This window comes from Scomber scombrus, chromosome 18, assembly GCF_963691925.1.
Source record: "Scomber scombrus chromosome 18, fScoSco1.1, whole genome shotgun sequence".
NCBI classification, from domain to species: domain Eukaryota; kingdom Metazoa; phylum Chordata; class Actinopteri; order Scombriformes; family Scombridae; genus Scomber; species Scomber scombrus.
This window is the reverse complement of record NC_084987.1, coordinates 5,194,219-5,206,368: the sequence shown is the minus strand read 5'-3', so window position 1 is coordinate 5,206,368 and position 12,150 is coordinate 5,194,219. Positions and strand designations below refer to the sequence as shown.

The 12,150-nt window shown below is 38.3% G+C and overlaps 1 protein-coding gene across 4 annotated transcripts; it reads left to right on the top strand.

Annotated features, from left to right (window-relative positions):
* The first annotated feature begins 1,381 nt into the window (after positions 1-1,381).
* apol (apolipoprotein L) lies at positions 1,382-11,852 on the top strand. Of its 4 annotated transcripts, none has more exons than XM_062438937.1 (6): positions 1,382-1,565; positions 3,670-3,835; positions 6,890-6,961; positions 8,482-9,078; positions 9,185-9,304; positions 10,233-11,852. In XM_062438937.1, the coding sequence occupies exons 3-6, from the start codon at positions 6,948-6,950 to the stop codon at positions 11,257-11,259; spliced, it is 1,758 nt and encodes a 585-aa protein (XP_062294921.1). In that variant the 5' UTR covers positions 1,382-1,565; positions 3,670-3,835; positions 6,890-6,947; the 3' UTR covers positions 11,260-11,852. The 4 variants fall into 4 exon arrangements, with proteins under 4 accessions (XP_062294921.1, XP_062294922.1, XP_062294924.1 ...); XM_062438938.1 differs by having other exon boundaries at positions 3,670-3,916; XM_062438940.1 differs by lacking the exon at positions 1,382-1,565 and having other exon boundaries at positions 3,644-3,835.
* Positions 11,853-12,150: the final 298 nt, after the last annotated feature.

Below are 12,150 nucleotides of genomic sequence, written 5' to 3'. Positions count from 1 at the left end.
TCCAGCCCTAATTGGGGCCTTGTTAGAGCACCCCTCGAGCATTGGCTCAGGGAATGCTTCCAGTAAACTGTGCGCTGGAATAAAAAGAGGGGAGAGGGAGGGAAAAAACAGAAGCTCTCTTAAAGGTGGGCGCACTTTGAACGTTTGTTTCTATCCGCAGTAATTGAACCTGATTAGTGGGAGTCTCTGGGTGAGGGAGCACCCATGGGTCCTCTGGTCTCCAGGGTTAAAAACAATTCTTCCCTCCAGAAAGGAAGAACCAGGAGGGCAAACTAAATTGCACAGGGAGTAGTTAAAAGGATTTTAAGTTGGAACATTTGCACGCTTTAAATGTATTTCTTATATAACTTAATAGAATTCAGAGTAAAAAAAAAAAAGCCTATGAAACAACTGATATTGGATTTTAGAGGGTAACACTGATACAAAACAAACAAACAAAATTCATTAGCCTAAAATATGTATTTTTGGACAATAATACTCATATTTGGTCTCTTTTTTAAAAACAAAAATCAATGCAGCAGAACCAAAGATGTCATCTTTTTTAATCCATACATTTTTCTTTTTTTTGCCAAAATCTTGCCAACATTGTCCATAATGCACATAGACACCTCCACTGTACAATCACTCTCTTACCCTAACCCTAACCTAACCAACCGAAGCAACATAGATAACAAGTACTAGCCAATCAGAGGCCAGTAATCAGCCCCTGCCAACGCTGACTCTTGTGACATCACTTAAGGCAATACATCAGTATTATATATATACATCTGTGTTCCTGTCTGTGTTCTGCTGCATTACTTTGTGTGTGTTCTGCTATGTTCCTGTGTGTGTTCTGCTGCATTACTTTGTGTGTTCTGCTGTGTTCCTGTGTGTGTTCTGCTGTGTTCCTGTGTGTGTGTTCTTCTGCATTACTTTGTGTGTTCTGCTGTGGTCCAGTGTGTGTTCTGCTGCATTACTTTGTGTGTGTTCTGCTGTGGTCCTGTGTGTGTTCTGCTGTGGTCCTGTGTGTGTTCTGCTGTGGTCCTGTGTGTGTTCTGCTGCATTACTTTGTGTGTGTTCTGCTGTGTTCCCGTGTGTGTTCTGCTGTGTTCCTGTGTGTGTTCTGCTGTGTTCCCGTGTGTGTTCTGCTGTGGTCCTGTGTGTGTTCTGTCGATGTTATGCTGCCGTGTTGCGTGTGAGGACACTGCCACGTCAGCAGCGTTTCCACCCTGATCCCCGGGTGCCTGCGCTGAGCCGAATGCAGCTGAGTGAGCGTTTTGACATGGCTGTCCCTGCATTGCCAACCTCCGCTCACACACGCACACACACACACACACACACACACACACACACACACAGACACACACACACACACACACACACACACACACACACACACACACACACACACACACACACACACACACACACACACACACTGTCCTTCGCTCAGCTCCAGCACCATACATGCTGCTGCTGCTCCATATGGATGACGGCTCCTGGGTTCAGTCCTGGTTCACGTCTCCCTCCAGCTCACCTCAGTGATAGACGCTCACCTGGCCTCAAGTCTCCGCAGTAACGCTGCAGTTTGTGCTGCAATGCCAAAGAGGACATTAGTATTCTCTCAACCTTTAGTTATTGATGGAAAGTCAGCTGAGCACTGTGTTGTTTTGCAGCTCTCACATTAGTCACATCGTATAACCATTATTAGTTATCTCTTAAATTTGAAGGTTTACATGCAACATAATAATAAATTAAACCATGGAGGCCAAACTGCTCCAAAGTTTAGTCCACATTGACTTCTGTTGTGCTGACTGTGTGGAAAAGTTTTTAAAGTGAACTCAATATCAGTGGTGGAAGAAGTACTCAGGTTCTTTACTTCAATAAAAGTACAGTACAACAATGTAAAAATACTAATTACAAGTAAAAGTCCTGCATAAAAAGAAATCCACTGAAGTAAAAGAACATAAGTATTATGAGTTATGTAGTATGCAGTATAACAGTAAAAGTACTACAGTATTATGAGCTTGATGTAGTATGCAGTATTACAGTAAAAGTACTGCGGTATAATGAGTGATGTAGTATGCAGTATAACAGTAAAAGTACTGCGGTATTATGAGTGATGTAGTATGCAGTATTACAGTAAAAGTACTGCAGTATTATGAGTGATGTAGTATGCAGTATTACAGTAAAAGTACTGCAGTATTATGAGTGTTGTAGTATGCAGTATTACAGTAAAAGTACTGCAGTATTATGAGCGATGTAGTATGCAGTATTACAGTAAAAGTACTGCAGTATTATGAGCGATGTAGTTAAAGTATTACAGTAAAAGTACTGCAGTATTATGAGCGATGTAGTTAAAGTATTACAGTAAAAGTACTGCAGTATTATGAGCGATGTAGTTAAAGTATTACAGTAAAAGTACTGCAGTATTATGAGCGATGTAGTTAAAGTATTACAGTAAAAGTACTGCAGTATTATGAGTGATATAGTATGCAGTATTACAGTAAAAGTACTGCAGTATTATGAGTGATGTAGTATGCAGTATTACAGTAAAAGTACTGCAGTATTATGAGCGATGTAGTATGCAGTATTACAGTAAAAGTACTGCAGTATTATGAGCGATGTAGTATGCAGTATTACAGTAAAAGTACTGCAGTATTATGAGCGATGTAGTATGCAGTATTACAGTAAAAGTACTTTAGTATTATGAGTGATGTAGTATGCAGTATTACAGTAAAAGTACTGCAGTATAATGAGTGATGTAGTATGCAGTATTACAGTAAAAGTACTGCAGTATTATGAGTGATGTAGTATGCAGTATTACAGTAAAAGTAGTGGTTTGGTCCCTCTGACTGATATATTATTATTATGACATCATTAGATTATTAATAGTGAAGCATCAGTGTTAGAGCAGCATGTTACTGTTGTAGCTGCTGGAGGTGGAGCTAGTTTACACTATTTTATATACAGTTAGCTACTTTAGTCCAGTGGTTCCCAACCTAGGGGTGGGGCCCCTCCAAAGGGTCAGCAGATAAATGTGAGGGGTGGTGAGATGATTAATGGGAGAGGAAAGAAGAAAAAACTAAGTTCTGATACACAAATGTGTTTTCAGTTTTTTGGACTTTTTCTCTAATCTTTGATTTTTACTGAAATATTGGATCATTTGAACATTTATTGAAATGAAACCATGTGAGAAGTTTAGAGGGAAAAATCACTATTTGGTGGAGCTGTTAACAACTCATAGACATCTGAAATGTGAGCCTGACTACACACTGCTTTTTTGTGAGAAGTCAAAAGACAAAAAGGTTGGAAACCACTGGTTTCATAAAAAGCTTGTTGTATTATTCATTGTGTCAAATCTTCATCTGAAAAGTAACTAAAGCTGTCAAATAATTGTAGTGGAGTAGAAAGTACAATATGTCACTCTGAAATAACAGCGTGGAAGTATAAAGTAGCATTAATGGAAATACTCAAGTAAAGTACAAGTACCTCAAAACTGTACAGTAGCCTACAGAGTAAGTGTACTTATAGTTACTTTCCACCACTGTCAGTATTTAGAAATCAATGTACGCAATTGTGAAAAATTGTAATGTCACACTCCTAAACAATAGTTGGCGCTGTGCAGCCTTTTATACCGCCAATAGCACACAAAGAAGACAAATAAGAGTTTCTAAAAACAAAATTTAGAGTGTAGCATCGAAAGTGAATGTGTACCATCGGACTGAGACCACCTCCTCGATGGGTCGGTACGGTCGTGTTTGACCTCGGCCGAGTCTGTCCAGACCTGCTCTGATGAAGGTTTCTGGGGGAGGAAACGAAGCAGAGTCTGAAACAAGTGGACCAAACAACGCAGGTTAGGAAACACCGAGATTACCACATCTGTCCAACGTGGTCACGTGGTTATCAGCTGGCTGTGTGATGTCAGTGTCAGTCAGTGAGTGATACAGATGTTTACAGATGTTTTACAGACACTAGATATGGGAGGCTGTTAATTGCTGCTGCTGCTGTTGTGTTCCTGTGTGTTTGCGCGCGCGCGCTTGGCCTGTCGCTTCTTTCGGGGACAAATATCAGAACAAATACCAGTTAATTGGGAACTTCAGCTGTCCAATTGAGGATAAAATCTATGTCGCTAATTGAAAGTCCCTCTTATTCATCGTGTTACTTTCGATTACTTTACTTTCACTTTTTCATTATTTATGCTTCTAACGGGAACTAGAAAACAGGAAAAGTTCTGTTTCCTTATAATTGCTTCCTTTGTTTTCTTTCCTCCTTGCTTGATTTTCGCATAACTTCTTGCGCAATCTCGTTTGCTTTGGTAACTATATTATTTCAAATGTCAATATGAACCTTTAAACGTCAGAAACATACATACATCATACTATCTTTGTTCTAAATATTTGGTACACACTGGAAATCAACATCTAGTAAAAGCTTAAGAGGAGTATATTCCTTTTCTCAGAATAGGAATATAACCCTTTAGCTTTGATTAACTTGCACATGTAGAGAAGGAGATTATCATTTGATGACCTCCATGAAGAGACAGAAAGTTGAGCAAGCAATAATATGAGAGAGATAAAGGTACGTTTGCATTAGTAGCAATAAGAGGTTGCCCAGGAGTTAAACCTCTGCTGAGGCACTTTAAAAAGTTTTATGAAGTGTATATTATGAAATGTACACTGTTCTGAAATCTGGAGAACTTTTTGAGTAAACCTGCTAACAGACAAAACTTTACGGTTTTCTCTGGGTTTCTAAATTGTTGGAAACATTTTGGACAATGTAAGCACAAGACTGAACAAAATATGTGACAAGGTCTAGTAGTTTTTAGATATTTTAATGCGAAGCAGTTACATATTATAGCTTTAATACAGAGGTGTTCTTCTTATAGTTGTAATAATCGTATGCTCATTTTTTTTTTTAGATTACCAAATATGCATTGTTGATTTCTGCTGATGGGGCCCATTTCAATGTATCAGGTGCCCTTTATATTTTTTCACCCCTCAGACAACCTGAGCCAACCACTGCTTCCTTCCTACTTTCATTCTTTCTTTTTGCTCCTTGCTTCCTTTCTTTCTTTAACTATTCTTAAGTTTATTCCTCTCTTTTTAAAATAAATGAGATAAAGTAATGCAGGCATGGCTTGACCTTAAATGACCGTTATCTTTATGCCTCTGCCTTACTTACAGTAAGACTGCCAGCATTAAAAAAATGTCTTTCACAGGTTTACAACACTGGAGAAAACACAGAATATATTTAGAAGATATTTCCTGGGCTGTGTTTTGAATCCAAACGTTACATTTTATATATTTTTTAGTACATAATTACTTTGTTTCTGGAGTCGGATCTGAGAGCTGTTTTAATGTTTGCACCAAGTCAGAGATGTCATGCATGTGTAGCTGTGTGAGGAGTGAACTGAGATCAGCTGGGAAAAATACAGATGTTCGGGATGTCCTGTCTCCATGGAAACAACACTGACATCCTCTCCACATTTTGCAGCTTGTGTACACACCACTGTTTACAGCGCATCTACTGTACAGTGCTTTCATATAGGCTACTGTAGGTCATCTGATATCAGTGTCTACCAGCTTATTTCCAGCAGGTTTCACAGCAGTGTTTAATCTATTACATCATCTAAACATATTTCAGAATCTATTTGAATGATTATCATAGACTCATAGTTTTCTATTCTGCATAAAAGAAAAAGACAAGTTTCGATGTAATGATGCTTTCCCACCACTGGGTGGTGCTGTTACTCTAAACTTGTGATATGTGAACTGAACCATTCAGCAAAAAACTTGTCTTGACATTTTTACTCTATATTATTATTATTATAATTATAATTATGATGATTATTATTATTATTATAGTGTTTATAATATAAACATTGTGCATAGTTTTCAATTTTTATTTTTATTTTATTGTATTACTACCTTTTAGATTTTTGTTTTTTAAACTATCAATTCAAATTATTATTATTATTATTATTATTATTATTATTATTATTATTATCATCATTGTTATTATTATTATTTTAAGCATCAAAGGACACCTAAAAGATATTTTCCAATTATTTTTGACCCCTTTAAAAGTAAAAATTAGCACAGAGAAGAGATTTCTGGCACAACTTTACCTACTTCCACTGTGCATGAATAAAGGAAAGAAGTATGAAGGGGTCCAGACTCCAACAAAACTTATACTATAAAGCAGTGTTCCTCAAACCTTTTCACGTCAAGGACCCCTAAACTGACACAAATCAGACCACAGGTTCCCATCTGATAAGTTTTTTGTTTTTAGATGTTTTATTACAGAATGTGTATGAAACCCATGACCATGTTATTGTGTTACTCATGAAAGTGATAAAAGTGGAAATAAGTTATTCCTCTTTTACCCCCCCCCCCCCCCCCCCCCCATGACCCCTGGGGGTCTCCACACCCCATGTTGGGAACCACTGCTATAGAGAACAGGTGTGATCATCTCTTGGCCTTTATCAGGGTCACTTTAAGCCTACAACACACCACAAAGAACAATTATCAGGTTCTATCAGTAAGTTAGTTTTACTTTTCCAACAGCACTTGAAGGCAGCGTCGAGTTTAAAACAGGTCAGGCCAGTCAGGTGATACTGTGCTGCTGCCTTTAAAAACTCTTATCACTACCACACACTTAAATAGATTCAGCTGGGGGCTGAGTTGGGAATGACTTACATGCAGAAATGGGCGTGTTTCAACTTATGATGTGGAGAAAGGAAAACGAAACCAATACATGAAAATACTTGGAAGTTTTGCCTTGGAACGATTGCTAATAAGGTGATTTAGTTGTTTCATCAGGTTCAGTTGACACATGCGTTGTGATCTCTAGCACAGTAAACGATCACATTTTCAATCTTGATTTTTTTTTTTTTTTATCCTCGCAGGTAGTACGATGATGAGGCTCCAATAAGGAAACAGCACAAGGAAACAGAGAGAGGAAAAATGTCTACACCAAGGTAAAAGGCCTTTCATAACAACTATGTGTCAAAAGGTTAAAGTATGTGTGCTGATTAGACAATACTTTAAGAACTAAACTCCAAAACTCAAGAAACATATGTAGTAATGCTTTATGTTACATGTCAGTTTTAATTTGCAGGTGTGTACCAGTTAATTTTTAAGACGTTTTGCATAATTGGTAGTACAATTTGGTAAACAAAACAACAAAAAACAAAAAAAAAGATACGAAAACTGGAGTGTTTAGCTGGTTATGTTGTTTTATAGTTGAGTTCATGTAACTAATGTGTAAAGATGTTTAAAAATATATCCAAAATGAGACATGAGTTGTTTTCAAACCCATGTACACTCACTTAGGCTACCTGACCCTTTTGATAGTGTATTGTATTAATCATTGTTGTATTAATTGCCATTGTAAAATCATTACACAGTTTTGAATATATTATATTGCAAGTGATTACACTCAAAGAATGTTTAAAATACTGTGTAATAATGGGAAAAATTCACATTTTCTCAAACCTTTAATTCCCTTGCTTTAAAAGGTGACTTACTGTGAAACTATGTGTTCTCTGGCGACATCTGCTGGTCTTTTTGCGTAAGTGCAACAACAAACTAAAAAGACAAATATATATATATATATATATATATATATATATATATATATATAGGTGGGCCTTGCGGTTATAAATATATATATATATATATATATATATATATAGGTGGGCCTTGCGGTTATAGTTTAATCATTTATTTTGTACAATTTGTGTGTGACTAATTATATGTGTAGCTAAGTTTCCTTTTCCTGCTTCGGGCACTATTATCAGCTAACAAAAATTGTGGTCTAGAATAGAATCAATTATTCTTATTATTCTGTAATATAAGCTCAGCTGAGACCTGACCCTAAAGGTGGCCTTTACACTCCTTCAAACATGCTTGTCGGATGGTGGAAAGCCTATTTAGAGATATAAGGGACAGTATGGGGGGTGGGCATGGTCATTTCTGTAGCTTTTCAAAACAAACAAGCCAACATTCACACCTACTTCCTGGCAAGATAGGCCAGCTGTGAGGAAGTAATAAAGGAGTCAGGGCATAAACTTCTCTGGTTCTCCTTTTTAATTCCTTATACAAATAGTTATGTCATGCTTCGTGGGAACAGTCAAGTACAACATGAGACTGTCTAGTAATTACAGATAACCTTTATCCCTTTATTATAATATTGCGTCTCTCTCTCCACTCTGTGGAGGTCTGCTTTTCACTCTGCATTTGAGTGAAGCTGGTGTTAACAACTATGAACACCTTTGTCATTAGAACCAGTTCCAATTGATAAGTGTGTAATGCAAAATATACAGCATATTCTTTCATTCACTTTCCAAATCGTGGACAGGTGGCCACTCCATCACAGGGCTAATATTTAGTGAGACAAATATCCATTTATACTTACTGGTTTACTCCACAATAACAGACCAGTTTATTGTTTGAATGTGTTATGAAGTCACACACTGGATGTTGATTTGTGTTACAGAGAGGAACTACAGGAGGCCTTGTGCCAGTACACCGAAGATACCCTCATCTGCATCCACACAGTGAGAGAATTCTGTGAGAAGATATCCAAATGGATGCTTGGAAGGGAGACAGAGTTGAACATGTTCATGGACATTAAAGACAGAGCTGACCAAATCGACCTGGGCATCGGCCATGTTACCCAGTCAGAGAGCAAAGGCAAGGCTTTTCTGGAGTATATGAAGAGTAAGGTGACCCAAGTGACTGCAGACAGCAGGCGTGAAGAGCTGGAGCAGGAGCTTGCTGCTGTGTTGAAAGACACTCTGCGAGGACTGGAGAAGCTCAACTGCTTCCTGGATGCAGTGGAGAGGCTGGCGGTCACTTCGCTGCATGTGTTTAGTGAGGAGAACCGGGTGTTAACTCTGCCCCAAGGGATCAGTCCTGACACTGTTCAGGTTGGCATCATTGCTGCTCGGCTGGTCTGCCCACTCCTCCTCGAGTTCAAAAGAGATGCAAGCGTTTTCTTCCTTCCCAAACTTCAGAATGCGGAAGTGTTCGCATATCAGTTGGACAAATACATCCGGACCACCCAGAACATCTGTGACAAGTTAGCGAAATGGTAAACTGACAGTTTGTTTTCAACAGCACATTCTGGTCTGTAAAATAACAAATTTGGAAAAGAAATAATCTATTGTAGAAAGTAAATGTAACTCTTTCAATCACAGCTGTTTTGCTCAGTTTTCGCTGAAGATGGCTATGAATACTGTGGTAGACCTTGATGCACATGTGTCTGAAGATGACATACGAAGGATGCTTTGCCACATTAATCAGCTCGAAGAAATCAGGTAAGCAACACTCCTGTGTTTGGCCCATACACCACTGATTGGTTTGAATTGTAGCCAGGTAACAGTAGCTAAAAGGGCAGGTTTCACAATCAAGTAACATTATACTTACCAAAATGTTGTGACATTGGTTCAATTCTGTGAGTCCCAGGACAGCAGCAAGTGAACCAATTATCAATCACAGCTGTAAATCAACGCCAGCATAGCAGACACCAAAGCTAGGCTACTATACCTCTTCAAATCTTATTAACGGAGCAATAATTTCCAAAATGACAACCAGCACACTTATTCGAGGGCCTGAATTTAACGATTCAGATCACTTGATTTACTATTTTAATCAAGAGGTTGACGCTTTTTTAATAGATGTCAATTGGAGACAGCATTTAGCAGCCGTTGATGGCATTGCACTTTAATGTGTATGTTGTTCCACATTGACATCTGCCTCCGGCTGAGGTAGTTGCTGCTTGTTTTGTCCCCAAATATTATGTCAACAGTGTCTGCAGTTACAGTAATGTAAATTTATGCTAGCAACAACAGCTCTATGAACTGTAATGTTAAACTGTTAGATGGTCGATCCACCACTTTGGTTCAAACTGTCAACAACTATTGGATGGATAGACATAAATTGCTGTGAAACATTCATGGTGCCCAGACAGTTTTATTAGTGAATTTACTTGACAGTTGTTGAATTTGTTGCTGTGAAATTCATGGTTCCCAAAGGAGGAATCTTCCAGACTTTGATGATTCTGACTTTCTGTCTGGCATCAACAGCAGGTCGTAAAATTGTTAGAATCAGTAATGCTTCTTGTATCCTCCTGTATGTTCCAAAAATGTCATAGTGACTTTTTAAGTAATATGATGACTTTTAAGGTGTGTCATCTTCTTATATATTCTTTTTCTAATTTTTTTTCTTTACTTTTCTCTTCTTTAGGAAGGATCAGCACTTTCGGATGGTGTTCTTGTTTCAGGAGGATTCGTGTCATCACTTCATGAGTGAGTTCGATGAACGACAGCCCAGGATGCAGATGTTTCTAAATGACCTGGAGGAGAGCGCTGTTCAGCTTGACAGGATGAATAAAGGTGCAAAGATCTCTAGTGTAGCAGGAAGCTCAGTGGGGGCAGTTGGAGGTATTCTATCCATCATTGGCTTGGCATTAATTCCTGTAACTGCTGGGGTGTCTCTCGCTCTGACCATGACTGGGGTGGGGCTGGGAATTACCAGTGGAGTCAACAGTGCTGTCACCACAGCTACAGAGATTGGAGTCAACCGCACATATCAAAAGAAAGCCAGTGAAGCCTTCCAGAGCTTCATGGAAGATGTGCAGATTCTCCAGGATTGTCTGGAGGAGGCCATCAACAGGGAAACAAGTGCGATAGATGTGGCTGTGGGAGTAGGCAAGGTGTGTGGTAAAGTTTGTCTTCTTGGGAAAAGCATAGACTCATTTGTTGATGCTGCCTCTGCTGCTAAGTTGTTGAAAAGTGAAGAGTTGTTTGTAAGTGCTGGCAAGGTGGTGGCCGAGGAAGGTAAAGCATTACGTAACGTGCCCAGGTTGGCGTCAGATGTCCCAGATATTGGTCAGGCAGCAGTCAAAGGGCCCCTTGCTCTCACCAAGTCAGCCAGGGCCGGCCTCATCGCTCTCAATGCTCTTTTCGTTGGCATGGACATCTTCTTCATCTGTAAAGACAGTGTCAGTCTGGCCAAAGGCAACGAGACTGATGTCTCAAAGTTCATCAGAGCCAGAGCTGCACTTTGGAGCTCAGAGATGAACTCATGGCAGAAGATCCACGATTCACTATGTCAGGGTCTGCTGACAGAGAAAAAACGAGCTATCCTGGAGACGCCATTTGAGCCGGAGATGGAGATGGAGATCAAGAAAGAAAAAGAAACAGAAATGGAGTTTCCATCTGATGAAGTGGATGAAAAAGTGGAAGAAAAAGAGCTTTGTGTAGTACAGTAAAACCAACTGAGTTTTCTTTTTTACCAACTCTGACTAATGGGAATTTTTTAATGGGAAATTAAACTAAATCTATTAAATCTATACATTTGATCTAGAATGACTGTGCGAAAAATAAAAATACCACTTATAACAATAGAGTTGCCATTTGCTACCATGTCCAGTGCTCCAGTGCATGTTTTACCAAATAAAGAGAGGCCATTGCTTACATGAGATTGTATTTGAATAATGCTAAGTGCCTTATCTGCTTCATACATTAGACACCAAGTAGCCAAAATAAATGTGTTTTAATGTTAGTTGTGTCTTCATACAGTTTGGGATATTGTGGTGTGTTCACATCACGAGCATGAGCATCTTTCCAGTTTTTGAGATATGGTGTTTATTTACTGAACTAACTCTGAAGATATAGCATAACTTTTGCTGTAGCACTTACTTTCCTGCATTCATCTGTAAATAATTACTAATAATACTGTATTTTTGCACTTGTGCATGATGACTCCATTTCATTGGCTTTGTACACATATTGCACAATGACATAGTTGAATCTAATCTATTGTTTCATAAAGTGGAAGCAGTTTTCCAAAGATGTGTATCCATGGAGGCCTTTGCAATATCTTATTTTTGTAATGCTTTGATTTATAATAAAACTATATCATTGTTTCAACTATTTTTACTGTCTTATTAAACTGATTTGATAAAAGATCTTTTCTTATATTAAATACATTTCTGTAAATGAAGACATAAATTGACTTTCCTTTGTCTACTCTTTGTCTAGTTTACTAAGTTTTGTCTTGTAGAAAAATGAGATAGGTCACTAATTTTAAAGAAAGAAAAAAAAATTGGAAATATTTTACTTTGACTTGACTTTAACTGCTGGCACAAGATGTCGCCTAC

Coding starts and splice junctions, on each gene's coding strand:
- apol (XM_062438937.1), top strand. Junction 9,079..9,184: donor TGTGACAAGTTAGCGAAATG/GTAAACTGACAG, acceptor TTTCAATCACAG/CTGTTTTGCTCAGTTTTCGC. Junction 9,305..10,232: donor AATCAGCTCGAAGAAATCAG/GTAAGCAACACT, acceptor TCTCTTCTTTAG/GAAGGATCAGCACTTTCGGA.